The following is a 19,289-nucleotide window of genomic DNA, read 5'->3' as shown; positions in this document are numbered from 1 at the left end:
GAAGGGGCGCGTGGCTCATTTGTCTGAATGTCTAGCTAAAGAGTTGATGAGATGCCAAAAATAATTTTCTCTACAGATTGGCAGATATATGGTACGAGAATGAGGGAAAAAATCTATACATGCAAATGTAGTACCCAGAGACACTGAGACCTCATACTAGGGTGAGAACCAACTGGCCTTTAGCTCGTGCTTTAGCCCCTATGATCACAGGTTCAGTCCCTGGTGCTGGCAACTTGGGTCTGTTGGCGTTACACCATCTTTTGTCTTTTTTTACATGGGCCCTGTATTGTCTGGCCATATCAAAAGAAGGGCAAGACACATTTGACATGGGTTTGTTTAGTGAAAACTTTATTATTAGATATCTGGGACTACCCAGCCCTTGCTGGTAGCCGAGGGGAAGGGTATATGTAACAGATAAAATATTAATCTGGGTTCACATCAAACAGCATTTTTTAGTTGAATGCTGGATTAATTCAAGATTACATAATGAAATATGTAATAAAATGCAATATCGAAAAGAAAACATATATGAGGAAAAGAAAAAACAAAGAGTAAATATTAAAACTATAAATTAAGGCCTGTTTCACAAATGACTACATCAGCATATGGGAAGGAGCAGTGATTCACATGTTGACAGAATTACAGTACAGGATTTTGTTTTGTTTCTATTTATAATTTTTATGAGGCTGATGAGTTTGTTGCCTGTAGAGTAGGATAAGTGGGACTAATGAGCTGCCCTGATAACCTGAATATTGTTTGCTCAATTTTTGCCTACATTCCTTAGCTGTGGTTTATTTCAGATGGAATATTTATGTTTTTCTGATTTCTCTCTCACACTTTGAAATTTTACATGCCATCACTCCAAGTTTGTCTGTTTCTTGGCATTTGTAGGAACTTTGAGAAATTATGCTTTTAATTCAATGTTATGGGACTTCACACTCCCAACAAATTATGATAGATCCCCTGGTAGGATCATCTTCTGATGTTGATTTTTATTGTACTGATGCTATTTCCGACATATATGGCAATAGAGGTGCACGTTACTTTAGATACAAACACAAAGAATTTAGCCCACACAGAAGTATGTATGGTTTTATTATAGGTAATACACTAATGCAAATGTATCTACCATACTGGTTAGGCTAGGACTCAGAGCATGTGTGCTTTTCCTAAGCATGTCTTGATGTGACATAATATTGAGATGATGAAACAAATCAGCACTTCCGCTCTTTGGGAGACATCAAAAATTAAATTTCTACTTCACTTGCTGCTGTCGTAATGAAGCAGGAAAAGCTAATGAGTCCCATTTCCCAGTGGGAAAATGTCTTTGTTGTGACCGTAATTATAATTTGGTTAATTTAGAGATCAGTTCATCTCAAGATGCACACTTGCAACTTCCCTTAATCATATTGAAAGAATAGTCCACTTTGACCTCTAAATTTCATCCTTTAGTTTCCAGTCTTTATCTTTTAACTTAGGAAATGTGAAGGTGCCTGATTAAATGGATTTTTCTGTCATTATGATATGAGCATTGTTAAAGATGAGTTAGACATTTAGAGGGTATGGAAGTAAGAGACAACTCCAAGTACACGTTAGAATATGGCTTTGTGCAAGCTACCTCACATAGCTGTATGAACCCTCCTCTTTGACTTACGAAGATAGCAAGCTGCTCCTGGCTCACTGCAGAACAGAACTTGTCACCCTGCTGAATTAAGTCTATTTCTGAGTGTGTACTGTGAACAAATGACTCAGAAGAAGGAAAATGAGATCAAATTAGAGAAATGGGATGAACTTGTGTAGTGTAACTAATTTGCAAAAGTCACTCAGGGGCCCAATTCTCATTAAAGTCAATGGGACTTGGGTTCCCAACCCACTTTTGAACATATGATTAGGCTTCTAAATTACTGAAGGGATTTTACCCATGGTTGTTATAAATAACCACATACACACATATATTTGTATATATATGTGTATATATATTTATACAGATATAGATTTGATGGGATAGTAAACTGATGTTTCAGGGAATAAAGCAAACACTAACTGATGGGTATTAGGAAGAAATTCTTTTTTCCTGTAATTTCTGTCATATTGTATGAAATTCTCCAAATTCTCTCCTTTCTTTTTCAGAACTCCAAGCTATAACTATGCACCAAACATGGATAAACACTGGATCATGCAGTACACTGGGCCCATGCTGCCTATCCACATGGAATTTACAAACATCTTACAGCGCAAAAGGCTTCAGACATTGATGTCAGTTGATGACTCCATGGAAAGGGTGAGCAGCTGAAAATGTCAAGATAAATTGTTTTACTACAGACTTTTATGACTTGTATACCAAGTCTGATACTTCTCTCATTTCTACTCGCCTCATGCTGGTGAATTCCATTGACTTCAGTGGAGTCACTCGTGATTTATCCCATGTAAGTGAGAAGACAATCATATTTATATTCCTAAAGTACTAGGGAAGCCAAATATACCTGTTAAAATACAGGTCCAACAAATTCTCTGACTGGTAATGCTGTACAGCTGTATTTGTTTTGTCCACTTTTTAAACGGGTAGTAGAATAACTGGCTTTTAAAAGGGCTAAAATTAAGCATGTGTACTGTAAGCTAAAGAATCAGTTTCACTCTATCAGCCAACAGAACAAATATATAAAGAAATAATCAAGGCTTTCATCAGTAGAGGGTTGTGCCACATATTTATACAAATATACACTCAAGTATTATTTCGCCATCAACATATGCCCCTCACAGTTTATCCTTCAGTTAAGCTCCTGGCAAATGAGTTCACTGAAGTACAGACCAAGAATCGGGTATCAGACTGTTGGACTGTGTCTACACAACAGCCTAATGTCAAAACAAGGTATGCAATTTGCACTATGCAAATTGTGTAGCTTATTTCCAGTCAATTTTGAAATAGGCTATTGTGGCATGTGGTGCTGTCTAAACAGTGCCACATGCCAAAATAAAGCAATATTTTGAGGCATCCTTGTACTCTTCCTGTGATAAGGTGTACAGGGATGCCCAAATAGTGCGCCCATTATCTCAAAAACTCTTTTGAGACACCGGGCACATTTCTCAGATTCAAGCAGCTATTTTGGGATACCGCCATATCCCACAATAGCACCCACCGTTCAGACATAGCCATAGTGTTAGTGAGCATGTAGGTGATACAGGGGGACAACTAACTACATATACTATGACACAAGAGGTGATCAGCATAGTATTTGGTTCTAAAACCCCTCTCCATGACTTATGGAGCTACAGGCTTTTCAACTGGTGCTAAAGGAGGGACTCCGTAACATTTATTAGCAATATAACGTACAGGCTCCTCCCAAGCCCCTAATTGAAGGGAGGGAGATGTTTACAAACTGATAACACATTTGAGCAAGTCCAATAATGCAGCCATTGTAGAGCTAGTAACTCACCTAACAGCGTGTTACAATGAGTATATGGAGATTTGTGAGAAGTGGTGACACAAGTCAAATAGCACCATAAATTGCCAAAGTAAACTTTCTGAAGTCCTCCTGAAGCTAACTATTGTTGCAATATCAAGATGTAGACCTAGTGAGTGAGTGCAACGCAGCATTTTATTCAGTTTTCTACAGCGTGCTAAGAGCATGATGTGCTAAATTAACCTTGGCATAACTGTTAGTTTCAGTAGTTTCCCCAATGGTACATTTGGCCCAACAGTTTGAAATGGGCAAGACTATGTGTATATATGGCCGTACAAGTATATTCTGCACTGTATGATTCTGAGTTTCTCCTGTGCTATGTTTCAGTTATACCATATGCTTGTGGAGACGGGAGAACTGGAGAATACCTACATCATTTACACTGCTGACCATGGTTACCATATTGGGCAGTTTGGACTGGTCAAGGGGAAGTCAATGCCATATGACTTTGATATTCGAGTTCCTTTCTTTATTCGTGGGCCAAGTGTAGAGCCGGGATCAGTGTACGTTCTCCTATGTCTGCAGCACAGCTCCTGTACCTCATCTGATATGCTTTTAAGTCCATCTGATGGTCACTCTAAATGTTTGGTTTCCTTTCATATATACTCTGCTATTGAAGGACACTGCCTTAGAAGAACAAAAAAGAATGACTGTCTTTCTGTGTGTTATAAAGTGGTTAAAACGTGTAATAGAAAATTACATTGCTTATAGCCCTGAATAGTTAGGCTTTGTCCTTTATTTAAAAAAAAAACACCTAAGTTCAAATGAGGACAGTTATTGCTCATCTTCTGGCTTAGCAGAATGCATTTATTATGAGTGACGTGGGAGTAATAACAGGGCTGTTTCAACTCCTTATTTCACTGTCCTTTGCTCAGATGTCCTTCATGACAATATTCAATGATACTGATCTGCCATTCTCAAAGTCACAGCCCCTCTAGGGAGAGCTTCTGCACTTAGCACTCACATAGAGCTTTGCATCTTCAAAGAACTCATAAACATCCATTACCATTCTAATTCCAAAAGAATGGGAAGGGTTACACATCTTACATATAATACATCTCTGACCTTTTCTATTGATTTGCAGAGTTCCTCAGATAGTGCTGAATATTGACCTTGCGCCAACTGTTCTGGATATTGCAGGACTTGACACACCTCCAGATATGGATGGCAAGTCTGTCCTCAAACTTCTGGATCTCGAAAAGCCAGCAAACAGGTGGGTGACTGCCATTTCTTAAAGAAAGTTTAGCAGCAAACACCTGAGTAAATCAACAGCTGAATGGAAAAGAAATTGAGGTAAAAAAAGCTGCGTCAAGCTCAATGACCGCAGCTTTCTAAATAGCACATTTATAAAATTGCATGTGTACATGAGTCGAGAGGTCATTTTAAAACAATACTGCTATTCAAAAACAGTCACAGATGCCAGGAGTAAATATTATTATTTTGCTTTCAGGTTTCGAACAAACAAGAAGACCAAAATTTGGCGTGACACATTTCTGGTGGAAAGAGGGTAATTATTAAGGCTGAGAGAATTTTGGGAAACTTGCCTAGTGGTTAGCTTGCTTGTGCTTGCTCTCTTCTCTTTTTAGTGGTCAGCTAGGGTGTAAAATCTGCAAGTAAACTGACAGGCTTACTTTGTTCCCATTGCAAGCTGTGGAACATGTGACTCTTCTTAGGCTGTTTCTGAAGAGATTTGAGTGGGTGCTTTCCACATTAACTTTGCTGACTTATCCCTTACGCTTGCCTGGGTTTGTTCTTGAACCTCAGACCAATGGCTGTTCTCTTGGTCACCTGACTGATTTTTTCTTTCCATTCAGTCATGCTTCTCCCAGTCCTGGTGTTGATGTAGTGGTACAACTTTCTTCTCAGTTAATTGTATAGTTTTCAGCTCAAGTAGGAATCTTTCTCCATTTGATTTTAAGTAAAGGCAAGGTCCATATGCAAATGAGATTCAACTTTTGCTTACAAAATTTATAATTTTCATTGCCTGGCCCTTTATAACTGTGAACATTCTCTAAGTAAAAGTATTACAGCAACTCCTTTTATGATACTTAGGATGTGTCAGTCTGTGAAAATAAACTTGTGGGTATGACTACACTAACAGTTCCTAAAGCAATGACTGCTGTTGTAGGTTTCCAGTATGTCACTTGGACCATTCCTTTACTGCAAAAGCTCCTGTTGCTATATTTCACAAGCACATTAACTTTTTAAACTAGAGCAGTGGTTTTCAAACCACTGTGCCCTTCTGACAATAAAAATTAGTACATTCCCTGCCCCCAGAAGAGGGGAAGGGGACCAAAGCCTGAGCCTGCCCAAACCCTGCTGTCCTGCGTGGGTGGGAGGGGGTGGTAAAAGCCCAAGCCCCTGTAATTTGAGCTCCACCAGCCAGGACTGAAGTGTAACAGCAGTCCTGGCCACCCCATTAAAATGGAGAACTGACCCACTTTAGGCTCCCAAGCCATGGTCTTACAAGATGACCACCAGATGCTACATCTTGAATATCATTGATTTTCAATGACATGAATCCCCCTTTGTTTTGCATACCTTGCCTATACAATTTTTAACTTTTGTTCCTTTTTGAAAGCAAATTTCTGCGCAAGAAGGAGGAATCCAACAAAAATGCCCAGCAGTCTAACCATTTACCAAAATATGAGAGAGTAAAAGAATTATGCCAGCAATCAAGATATCAGACGGCTTGTGAGCAACCAGGGCAGGTGAGCAACAAATGATTCCAGAGCTGTGTATACCCGAATGGAGTGTATTTCTGGGGACAATGAGGTGACATATACTGCATGAGGTCTAGCTGAAGTAGATTAATGAGACCATATTTGCGTGTCTTTTCAGTTAGAAAGTATAAAAGCCTTCGTGCATTACATTAAAAATAGGGTGACCATATTTCCCAAATATTTCCTAGGAACCATCCTGGTGGTATTGGCATCAAGGATACCATTCTCTTGGTCTCTGTTCTGTGATCAGTACCAACCAACCAGAAGTCACTCAGAAAGCTTCTCCACAGCAGGACATAGTCAGCCACTACCTCAAAAGCCTGTCCTATCCTCTCCCTCATCACTAGACAAGGTTATATAGCCACTGAGTGATTCCTGATTGCCAGACAACCTCAGAGCTCATCAAGATCTTTTGGGAAGGGGGACCTCTCTGCTTGACATTCAGGCAGAAAAAATGCACAAAAGATCTTATGAGTTGGTGAGAACCTGCTATCAGGTTGTTCTTGGGGAGATCTCAACCCAAGCTCACGGATGGATGCTTTTCTCCTGTACTGGAAGAAATCCCTCCTGTACACCTTCCTTCCATTTTCTTTGTGACACGGGTTCTTATTCAAAGTGAAAAAACATCACGCTTGCTTTGTCCTAATAGCACTGGCATAGGTTCATCAGCACAGGCGCTCAACTCTATATGCCTCCACTGTCTCGCCTTTCGGATCCAGACACCATTTCCTAGGACGACAGTTGTCTGCTCCATAGCAGCCTCAGAGCCCTCCATCTGACAGCCTGGCTACGTTGTGATTAACACCATTTGAGTGATCCTATTTAAATCACATTCAGAAAGTGCTTATGCATAGCAGAAAACCCTCAGTTAGGAGCTCTTGTCTGACTAAGTGGAAATGGTTCTCCATTAGGTCCTATTTGAAAGATGTGTCTCTAATGTGGGCGCCACTGGATCTTTTACTGGATTATCTTCTATATTGTAAAACAAAGTTTGGCTATCAGCTCTGTGAGAATTCATTTGGCAGCTGTTGCAGCCTTCCACCACTCAGCAGATAGTAAATCCCCTTTTTCTTCAACCCCCATCATCACCAGACTACTGAAGGGTCTGGTCAGATTATATCTACATGTGGAAGGCTATGTCTACACTACAATGTAAATTTGATTTTATTAAAATTGATTTTATAATGTTGGGTTTTATTATTTGAATTTGACTATTCTCACCTCCCAACAAAGTGCCCACAAAGCTGATTTATTTCTGCCATGCTAAATTGCCAAACACTGACTGTTGCAGCAGTGCATTGTGGGAACCTATTCCACAGTTCTCTCAGCCCTGTAGCATTCTGGGTATTTTCACTGGTGCATTATAGGAAAAAAATACCCACAATGATTTGCAGGGCAAGTGATATCATCTTCCCACATTGCATTGCTCTCATTCCTCTCCCATGGAAAGCAAACAGCTGTTTTTTCAGAATGAAAAAAGGAAAAATAGGGAATCCCAGGTGAAGGAAAACCAAAGAGGCTGGCTTCAGAAGGTGTAGTGTGCCAGGCAGAGGACTGTCATACTTCCTTGGGATCACCCAGGTGCCTGTGTCATCTTAACTTGCCCTCCAGCCACTTCCCATCCATGCCTTGAATCCAGAAACATCCACCCTGAAAATATTACAGGAACAGAGCACAGCTTGAGGAAGGAGTAGGATAGTAAAGTTGAGGAAAGTGCAAACCATAACAACTAAAGCCAACTCCCCCAGGCAGGGAAAAGAAGATGATTTGTGGTGCAGGATTTCTGTCTTCCCACTTCATTACACAGACCTGTCCAATGTGGGGGATGGAGCTCACCAAATTTCCACATGAAGTCTGCCAGGGGTGTGGAGAGGAGGAAGCAGGTTGAAGGGCCAGTTGAAAGGGTCCTTTCAGCAGGCTGATCTTGTGGGGGGGGCACCCTACAATGGGTGTCATGGGGGTGCCAGATATCGCAAACTGTGATCTGTGGCGACAACCAGCCTCTGAAATCTTTGTCATGGGGGGACACTTCTCCTCTCATACATGCATGACCCCACAGCCTAGCTGCCACATGGTGCAGTAGTGAAGGGGCTGGCGCCAGCACTGGAGAAAAAAAATCTTGGTCTCTCCTGCTATATCCTGTGCAGGGAAGAAGCCACCACTTCATGCTGGAGCTATTTGTTCATGGGTAGATGCGATCACCACACTGATAATGAAAAAAATAATTTTCTTGGCCTCTCACACAAGCGTGCCCCCCACAGCCTAGCCACCACAGCTTCCTGGTGCTGAATTCAAATTTATGGGCTTCCTGTTAGCTAATTCCTGTGCACCTGGAGAGCAGTGGAGATGGAAGCAGCCAGAGCTGACAGCTGTGGGACATTGTGGGATATATATGGGACACCTCTGGAGGCTAATAAAGTCAATTTAAAGACATGGTGTTTCCACACTAGCCTTAATTCGAACTTTTAAATTCGAACCTGATGCTATGCCCTGTTGCTTTTGACAGTGTTATAATATTGACCTTAGCGCTCCCTAAAATCGACCTAATGGTATTTACACTAAGACTGACAATGTAAAATCGCACTGCTTTAAAATCCACTATGTCATGTAGTGTAGACATAACCGAAGATCCTGTCCCTCCTTGCAGCCTGATCTTGATCCTAATAACACTGATGAACTCCTTACAACTATATCATCTAAGGTATTGGCTGGTGCTAGAAGAGTAAAGGCAACTTTGGCAGCAGACACAAGTACCTATCATAGATATTTGTCTCGTGAAATCTTGATCATCCGTCCACGCTTTTTTCTAGATAGAGCAGGTATGTGTCAAAAAGTAAACTTGCACCAGCAACATTTCACTAGTTTTTTCAGAGAAATGGGCGCAAATTTCAGGATTTTTTTTTAAATTAGGTACAAAATATTTAATTGGCTCTGAATTAATGCAAAACATTTAGTGATAATATGGAGAAAGAGCGTCTCTTGTGACATGTAGAATTCTGATGTATTAAACTGAGTTTTTTAAGAATGTTCCCTATTAATAATAAAGATTAAAAATATATTTGTGTGTTTCTCTCAGAAGTCTAGTGATAGCATTCTTGCTAATTACAATAACTGCTTTTAAAAGAAATATGAGCAAACTGTTTTGCATGAGAATATAAAGTGCTGCTATGCTTCGTTTCCAGTTTCAGTCTGTAGCCACCTGTGGAGCTTATCCAAAACAGGTGGATGTTTATAAAACGAACAGGATGATACTCACCATAGCTCATACACTGAAAAATAACCCACTTCTGCCTGTATGCTTGTCATTCATTGAAACACCCTGTTCCAGTAAACCTCAGTTAATCCCAGGTTGCTCTGAAATATGTTTTGGCTGGCACGCCATCATGACAGTCTTTTGCCACAGTCCTCAGCTCAGACATGCTGCTTTTGAAAGAACATACACAATATTAGAGTCTCACTGACAGACAAAGTTTTCAAGTGTCCAACTATTGCCATTGCAAACGGTGTGGGGGGAAGCTGAATATTTCTACAAAACTGATAGAACAAAGATCTCATTTAGACCTTTAGACTTGAAAATATTGTGTTTTTAAATACCAAGATATTTTCTTTGCAATTGTTTTATGTGTTATATCTTATGCCAGAATACGATTTTGTAGTAGCCTTTTTTAAAACGTGGAGAAGGTAAGATTAAGTGAGCTGATCAAATGTCAGAGCAGCAACATGAAGATCCCTTGCTCTCAGTCCTGTGCCTAATCCCATGAAATAAGGTATCAAGCTGTCACTCTTTAGAACACATATCTCTTTGGATGGAGGCACCAGTCTAGGAGGGAGGTTACAATAGCAAGTCCCCTACAGAGAATCTGAGCCCATAAGATTTGTTCTTCACATGGGTTAAAAGCCAAATTTGTCTCTGTCTTAATTGGGTGTAACTCTATGAGAGTAAGAATGGCTGTACTGGGTCAGATCAAAGCTCTGTCTAGTCCAATATCCTGTCTTCCATTAGGAGCCAGTGCCTCATGCATCAGATGGAATAAACAGAATTTATTCAATGATCCAACTCCTATCATCCAATCACAGCTTCGGGCATGTGAAGCATGGAGTTGCATGCCTAATCACTGTGGCTAACAGCTATCCAGAGACTATTCCCCATGAATGTACCAGCTCCTTTTTTTTAATCCAGTTTTACTTTTGGGCTTTACAAGATTCCCTGACAACAAGTTGACTGTGTATTGTGTAAAGTACATCTTTGTGTTCCTTAGGTTTATTTTAAACCTGTTGCCTATTGATTTCCTTCAGAAACCCCTGTGAAATGCCCTAGTCATTTTCTCCTCACCATTCACACTACAGAGCTGTATTGTATTTCATCATTTTGTATGTATAGTTGGGATTATTTATTTTCATTTATCAACATTGAATTTTATCTGCCATTTTGCTGACCAGTCAGCCAGTTTTGAGAGATTCATTTATAAATCTTCACTGTTTGCTTTGGACTTAGCCATTTTGAGTACTTTAGTATTGTCTTCAAATTTTGCCACCTAACTGTTCACGCCCTTTTCCAGATCATTTAGGAAATATATTGAAGAGCACAGGTTCCAGTACAGATCCTTGGGGTACCTTGTTATTTACCTCTTTCCATTCTGAATACTGACCATTTATTCCTGTTTCCTGTGTTTTAACCATTTATTGATCCACAAGAAGACCTTCCATCTGATCCCGTGAGCGCTTAGTTTGCTAAAGAACCTTTCTTGCAAGACTTTGTCAAAGCCTTTGTAAAAGTCCAACCATGCTATATCAACTGTATGACCATTTTCCTCATGTTTTCTCAGAGAATTCTAATAGATTGTTAAAGTATGATTTCCGTTTACAAAAAAAATTTTATTCTTCTCTAGCATATCATGTTCCTGTTTGTCTCTGATAATTCCATCCCTTACAGTTTTTCTGGTACTAAAGTAAGGCTTACTGGCCTGCGATTGCCAGAAATGTTTCTAGAGTCTTGGTTTGAAAAATTGGCATTACATCATTACAGTAGATGTCATTTGGTACAGAGGCTGTTTTAAGCGATAGGTCCCATACTACAGACTTTCATATTTGAATTCCTGCAGAGCTCTTGGATGAATATCTAGTTCTGATGACTTATTATTTATCACTTTATTCAAAAATCTCCTCTATTTAGGATGGTTCCTTAGATTTGTCTCCTTAAAAGAATGACTCAGCTGTGGGACACTGCATCACATCCTCTGCAATGAAGACTAGACAAAGAATTCACTTAGCTTCATGACAATAGCCTTGTCATCTTTGAGTGCTCCTTTCGTACCTTGATTGTTCAGTGGCAGCAAAGACTGTTGACAGGCTTCCTGCTTAGACGTAATTAAAAGAAATTAATTTTGTGTCTTTTGCTAATTGCTCATCACTTTTTTTTTGGCGGGAGGGTCTTACCTCATTATTCTTTTGTACTTTACTTGCCAGAGCTTATGCTCTTTTCTAGTTTCCTCAGTAGGATTTGACTTCCAATTTTTAAATGATGGCTTTTTGTTTCTAACAGCCTCTTTTGCTCTGCTGTGTTGCCATCGTGAGAGTTTTGGTCCTTTTTTATTTGGGCTATACATTTGTTTTTGGGTTTGTTTTAAACCGATAGCCTGTTGATATCATTTAGAATCTCCTGTGAAGAGCTAAATAACAATTCCCATTTTTATTTGGAGGAATACGTTTAGTTTGAGTCTTTATTATGTTGTATTTAAATAGTTTCCATGAATCATGCAGGCATTTCATGCTTGTACCTGTTCTCTTTTAATTTCTGTATAACTACTTAGGTGCTGGAACTAAGAATTCTGTGCTGCTTCACCTCTGGCTTGAAGTGGTTTCCATCTTATACAGGATTTGCAATTTGTTTCAATGGCTGTCAGTATCCCCACTGTACAAATTGTTTAAGCGCCTCTGTGCAACTACAGCTTTTTGTATAGTTCCCCTTCATGAAGTTAAATGCTACTATGCGCACACACACATACACACTTACACAAGGATGTTCAATTTCATTATATTAAAGTCACTATTAGTGAATAATTCATCTATATTCATCTCTTTGACCAAGTCCTGGGCTTCATTTAGGATTAAATAAAAAATGGCATCTCCCCTTGTAGGACTAGCTGCACCACTTATGCTATCTAGAAGTTTTACTCTGAATGCTGTTCTGAGGTGACAAATACCCAGCCAATATGGCAATTGTTGAAATCTATTATTATTATTATTATTATTATTATTATTATTGGATTTTCTGGGTTTGTACCATCTCTAATCCCCCTGAGCACTTCAAAGTCACCATCACCATCTTGATGAAAGTTGATAATATGCTCCCACTGCTGTACTCTTAGAGTGTGTCTACACAGGAACAAATCTTTGAAATAGCCATGCTAATGGCCATTTTGAAGATTACTAATGAGGTGCTGAATTGAATATTCAGCGCCTCATTAGCATTAGGATGCTTCCGGCCACGGGGCTTCGAAAGTGCTGCTTTCGAAAGCGCTGCTTTCGAAAGCGCGCGGCTCGGCACAGCTACACAGGGGTCCTTTTCAAAAGTACCCTGCACCTTTCAAAATCCCCTTATCCTGATCACTGATCGGGATAAGGGGATTTCAAAAGGTGCAGGGTCCTTTTGAAAAGGACCCCCATGTAGCCGCGCCAAGCCGTGCGCTTTCGAAAGTGGAGCTTTTGAAGCACTGCAGCTGGATGCGTCCTAATGCTAATGAGGCGCTGAATATTCAATTCAGCATCTCATTAGTAATCTTTGAAATATGGCTATTTTGAAGATATGTGCCCATGTAGACACAGCTTTATGGTTCAAGCATGGAATTTCTATCTATAGAGATTCTACAATACAGTTTGATTCATTTAAGATATTTACTTTATTTGACTCTCTGCTTTCATATATACCGCCAGTTGTCCCACTGACCTATGGTTTTATTCCTGCATATTTTATACCCTAGTATTGCTGTGTCCCATTGATTATCATCATTCCACCGAGTTCCATGATTCCTATTATATCAGTAGCCTCATTTAACACTAGACACTTCAGCCCATGTATCTTAACATTTAGATTTCTACCACTTGTATACAAAGTATGAAAAAAATTTCAATATATTTGTCTGCCTTCATGTGATGTAATTGGATTCTTTTTAACAGCTTCTTTTTAGTTTTTACTTATACTCTAGTAGTTTCACGTCTCTCCTCCTTTTTTTAGGATAAAGATTGTCCCATGTCATAGATCCTATATAAAGGATATGTGTGTCCAGACCAAGTTTTCCCGCACAGCTGTTGGCTGTCTCTCGGCCCTTAGTTTAAAAATGCCTCTCTGAACTTTTTAATTTTACCTTCCAGCAATCTGGTTCCATTTTAGTATCCTTCCTGTACAGGTTCCCCAGTTCCTAATGAACCTAAATCCCTTCTTCCAATGCCATTGTCTCATCAAAGTATTGCGACCCTCCAGTTCTGACTGTCTAACTGCCCCTGTGCATGGAACAGGAAGCATTTTAGAAAATGCTAACATGGAAGTTCTGATTTGGCTTCTAGGACCTTTCTTCTACCTTTCCGATATCATTAGTGCTTACATGTGCCACAACCACCAGCTCGTTCCCAGAAGTGCACGTAAGTCTCTCTAGATGTCTTGAGTAGAATACAACCTCTTCATCTGCCAGCAAATTTGCTATGAAGTTCCCTTATCTCTATTTCTAGTTATGAAAGCCCCCATTACTATTATCTGTCTGGAGTGGGGACGACAGCCACTGTGGGCCCAGGGCAAGGTGGGAGAGGGGCCTGGCTCCACACTCCCAGAAAGAGAGGGGCCAAGGGCAGTCAGACCTTAGCTCTGCTCAGATGGTTGCATTGCCCCCACCCCAAAGAGCTGCGCAGAGTGGTGGAGCAGCCCTTGGAAAGAGAGATGTAACCATGGGATCATTCCTCTGTGCTGCAGCTTGATGTTCTCCCTCCCTGAGACATTCATCCTCCTCAACAACACAAACCATGTCAGACTGGGGGTGGCATCGCTTTACTGTGCCCCTGACAGTGTCTTTTGTGTACTTCTCTGTCTCCCTTTTTTAGGCCAGTTCAGCAACTCTGATCTGAAGAACTCAGTCTCTGAAGGCCATAAGTGGCTTGTGAGGCACATACACATATATGACTTGCCTTCAAGGAAGTACATGTTGAATTCAGTGCAATAAAGTGGATAGCCCCTTTTCTGTTGCTGGACCTTTGTCTGCATTATGTTCGCTCTTGCGGGGAGGTTGGGGTTTTTAAGATTTTTTTTACAAGGAGAAGGTGATGGTAAGATTGGGGCATTTTTGTGAAGTGTATCTGCCTGCCTCTCACAATCAGTCTCTAAACTTCCTCATAATAATCCCCTGTTCACAGGAACTGTCTCTTTAAACACCTACTTTCCCTGAGTACCCTGCCCCCTCATCAAGAGACCCTGAAGGGACCAGTGTGAGCAGGTTAGAGCCTTGTCAGTAAGCTTTCTGGCTTGGCTACAAAGCTGCTTGATCAGCACATGCTCACCAAAACACACAACGTTATAAACTTTAATCAGGTAAGCATATAATAAACACATTAAGGATATGTCTACACCGCAAAATTATGTTGAAATGGCGGCCACTATCGTGAAATAACTTTGCAAGCTTCTGCACAATCCAACCATTTCAAAATGTTTTTGAAATAGTGATCAGCTTATTTCAAAATTGTTGAACCTCATTCCAGAGGAATAGCGCCTAGTTTGAAATAGGTATTTCGAAATAGGGGCTGTGTAGGCAGAGAATGGGGATTATTTCAAAATAAACTATCCCAGAATAGATTATTTTGCAACAAAGCTTCTGTGTAGATACCGTATTTAGAATCAGAGCCCCTGAAAGCGGTGCCAGTACAGCAGTGCTTCCAGGGGGCTCTAATCTGAAGTAAACTCTGTTGTGTGTGGGCCCACTATTTCAGACTAAGATTTGCTTCCCTATAGCAACGTCTACACTTGCATTCCTCTTTCAAAAGAGGAATGCAAATGAAGGAAATTGAAAATGCAAATGAAGTGCTGATTTACATATCTTGCACGTCATTTGCATAATCTCTTTTTGGAAGGGAGTCTTTTGATTGGGATCTTTCAAAAATAAACTGAGTCTTTGAAATAACCCATCTTGCTATTTTGTTTCAGGAACAAGAGTTCTTTCAAAAATGAGGTTATTTTTCAAAGAACACTGGCTCTTCAGCTTTTTTCTTTCTCTCTTCAAAAATGACATTATTCAAATGAAGTATGAGATATGTAAATCAGCACTTCATTTGCATTTTTGATTCACCTCATTTGCATTCCCCTTTTGAAAGAGGAGTGCAAGTGTAGATGTAGCCAGTGTGTAGAAGCGTTGTTCTGGAATAGTTTATTTTGGAATAATAAATCCAGAATAAATTATTTCAGAATAACTCTGCAGTGCAAACATACCCTAACAGACTTCAAACTCACCCTAAGGGACACATAGTCTCTCTTTCTTCACCTGTAGAATTCCTTTTCACAACTTCCCTCTTTGCTGCTTCTGTTTGCTAGCTCCAGTAATTAAGGAGGGAGTATTTGTATTATACATCCATTGTTGTTTGTGTTTACAATTGGAAATATTTGACACATACATTTGCGTATTAAAATTTTATTTTCAGTCATAGCATAGTATGTTTGTAAGACTCTTCTGGCCTGAAACCAAAGAGCATTTTATGTAGTCTACACATGCCTTTTATTTCTCATGTATATTTATACATTGGTTTCCTAATGACAGAATTTCATTTTATTTTGCTTCATGTTATCATACCAATATCAAATTGAAGGGTTTTCTGTTTGTAATGCTAAGAGGACTGCTGCCATCAATCAACCTACAGATAATATTGTAGAGGAAATTGGAATGTAGCTTGTTAGGTGTAGTCTGGTTTGGCTCAAGTATCTGTGTTCTCATAAAATAAATATCTCTCAGACCATACATTTGTAAAGGTCAACTTTATGGCCAGCTGCAGCGTATGAATAAAAACACATAAGCCGGTAAGAGCTCAATAGATGTGTCAGATGCATAGCCAGAAATTGACGGCCAGATCCCAAGCACCTACTAAAACTCAGATAAAATGCTATTACAGCATAATAACGTCACTCAGTAAATCGGTTGATTTCAGTGCAACTGCCCAACAATTCCAGCAGCAATAAGACATTGATGATGAATAGTGCCTGCTACCTTGATTCTTAAGAATCATCAGAAACTGTCCCTCCACTGTTGAAACACAATTCTGTATATAACATGCCAGCTCAGAGTGATGATAAGGAAAGCTTTATCAAGAGAGAGAATCCTTCTAATCGTGAAAGATAGCACGTAGCTTTTCATTTAAACAGAGTAGTATTTTTCTGGATTTGACAGTTCCTTCTAAATCAATACAGTTTTGTCCATGTCGGGCAATGCTTTCATTTCAGTAGCATCACCCTTCTTGCCTTCAGCATCTATGTCTAGATTAGAGCAATTTGTCAACAGAAGTTTTTATCAGAAGTTATCTTTCAATAAAATCTCTGTCGACAGATCGTGGTCAAACGGCCAAGCGGATCTCAAGAGTGATCTCTTCTGTTGACAATGTGGCTGGGCAGCCTGGCTGCTCTATGGGCAAAATGGTCAACTAGAAGCACAGGAGACAGGGCTGCTCTGTGTCCCAGAAGCCCAGTCTGTTGACAGAGCTCCCCGCCCCCCACAAAGAAACACGCACAACCACAAATGTCCAGGCTGGCTTTCTGTTGACAGATCTCTGTTGACAGAGGTGCTGTTCCTCATGGGGAGTAGGATACGGTTGTTGACAAAAGTGCTGCATTCTGTCAATTTACTGTTGACCAAATGCCTTGGGAATCTAGACGCTCCCGGGGTTTTGTCACCAAAACCTGTAGTGTAACTATATCTTTCAATGTAACTATATCTCTAGTTTATTTACGCCAGGTAATTTATCAGCAACTCCAATACCATGATATCTGAATGAAGGTCACCTTTCTGAATCATATTTATTCTATTTACCAATCAATCCAGGTATTATACATTCTATGGCAAAAGCACATGGATTATGCATGAATTTATTTTAGACTTTTTCCTTAGTTCCAGCAGTTGTGGTTCTCCTTCTTTCCAAGCACTCTTGCATGTCCAGTACACGGTGGTCTAAATTCAACCCTGCATTGTATGTGTTTGACATCAAAGTCTGATGGGACTTTAAGTCTTAAGAATCTTTTCATCCACCAGGAATGTCATTATTCCTATTGCTGTTAAAGCGTAATGCACAAATTATATTCCTGGATGTCAATGGGTGCTATTCAGGTGCTCTGTGGGCGGATTTGGCCACAAGAATAAACTTGAAGCATTCCTTTTAGGTTATTCGTCACACATGAGAGAAGATCAAAGAAGAGGCTATAGCGATGATGTTGAGTCTTAAGTGTGGGCGAGGCTATGTAAGAGATCCAGGAGAGGAGGCTATTTAAATGGCGTAGATTGTCTGATGTCCATTAACAGACTCAACTTAAGTGCATATGCTTCCAGTATTGACTTCCTTCCAAATTGCAGTGCTCTTTAAAGTGTCGGAGAGAGGTGGGGGGTGAGTAGTAAATATCCTTAATGAAAAAAATGGCAAATTAATATGATTTCCTCATCTATCCAGTCTGACCCTAAAATATTTATTTTTCTCTATATATTCTGGAAATTAAGGTGTCTCAAATAGTTACCTTTTGTGGTAAAAATGGATTGAAGTTCAATTTTTTGAATAATACCATCCATTCATTTCTGGAGTATAGTACTGTGTATTGATTAATAATGGATCTTTTTATTATGCAATTTTAAATGTCCCTAACCCTTCTGTGAATCATAGTTTTAAGGGTCTTAAATTACTCTGTACATTTAAGGTAATATGAACACTAAAGGTGTGATAGGTATCAACAGGAGAAAGGGGCTCTATTGGTATTATACATTACTGTATTTGAACGTGCTTGTGTCAGAGGGCATCAAAACTGTGAGTCACCTGACTTGCTTAGTGGGCTGACAGCCTTGCCAAGCCCCCTGGGCAAGCTATGGGGGCTTTGTGACACACCAGAAGGGGTGAGATCTTGGGCAGAAGGGGCGGGGCTGGGGCTAGGCAGCCCTCAGCATGGCCCAGGGAGAGCCAAGCACCCCTTCACACCCCCTGCAGCTTTTAAAGCTGACCACAATGCACCATGTGAGGCTCCAGCAGCAATTTAAAGGGAGCCAGGGCAATTGCCACCTTTGCCTCACCCCATCAGCAGGACTGGATTTTCTATCTGATCTATAATAGGCAACCAGGTGAATTTCAACCTTATAAGGGAGTGAGCAACAGAGATATCGTTGTGGCTAGTAGTGTAAGAAACTGGGAGAATTTGTCCACAAATGTTGTCAATCCCAGACTTTTCTTCCCTGTTCTCTGTTGACACAGGACATCTTGGGAACAGCTGCAGTCTCTTTCTCCTGGTGTGCAATATTTATATAGTGGCAAAACATCACAGTGCAAATTTACATACCAGTAGTTCCCAAACACCTCTGTGAGGAGCAGAGTCTGTGTCTACATTATGGATTTGCATGGGAACATATGGGTGCTACCTCTAAGGATTTACAGTAGCTGTTGAATTGATTTTTCAGTGACCTAGTGCAGTTCAGTACGCGACTACTGGTGTGAGCGTATTATCACCAGCTATGGACAGTGCAGTTGGCAGTACGCTGCACACTGTGATGACTTGGGCTGCGTCTACACGTGCACGCTACTTCGAAGTAGCGGCAGTAACTTCGAAATAGTGCCCGTCGCGGCTACACGTGTTGGGCGCTATTTCGAAGTTGAAATCGATGTTAGGCGGCGAGACGTCGAAGTCGCTAACCCCATGAGGGGATGGGAATAGCGCCCTACTTCGACGTTCAACATCGAAGTAGGGACGTGTAGACGATCCGCGTCCCGCAACATCGAAATAGCGGGGTCCTCCATGGCGGCCATCAGCTGGGGGGTTGAGAGATACTCTCTCTCCAGCCCTTGCGGGGCTCTGTGGTCACCGTGGGCAGCAGCCCTTAGCCCAGGGCTTCTG

General features: G+C 40.5%; 1 protein-coding gene across 4 annotated transcripts in view; it reads left to right on the top strand.

The window, feature by feature from the left end:
- The window catches only part of SULF1 (sulfatase 1), a 189,534-nt gene that overhangs the window by 128,712 nt on the left and 41,533 nt on the right, over positions 1–19,289 (top strand). For all 4 annotated transcript variants that reach the window (XM_074987108.1, XM_074987106.1, XM_074987107.1 and 1 more), the window contains 5 exons: positions 2,131–2,281; positions 3,789–3,964; positions 4,546–4,674; positions 4,912–4,968; positions 6,043–6,172. In XM_074987108.1, coding sequence (XP_074843209.1) covers positions 2,131–2,281; positions 3,789–3,964; positions 4,546–4,674; positions 4,912–4,968; positions 6,043–6,172 — 643 coding nt within the window. The remainder of the gene's footprint in view (positions 1–2,130; positions 2,282–3,788; positions 3,965–4,545; positions 4,675–4,911; positions 4,969–6,042; positions 6,173–19,289) is intronic.

Source organism: Carettochelys insculpta, chromosome 2, assembly GCF_033958435.1.
Source record: "Carettochelys insculpta isolate YL-2023 chromosome 2, ASM3395843v1, whole genome shotgun sequence".
Classification (NCBI taxonomy): Eukaryota; Metazoa; Chordata; order Testudines; family Carettochelyidae; genus Carettochelys; species Carettochelys insculpta.
Note: the sequence above shows the minus strand (reverse complement) of the source record. Positions and strands in the feature narration are given on the sequence as shown.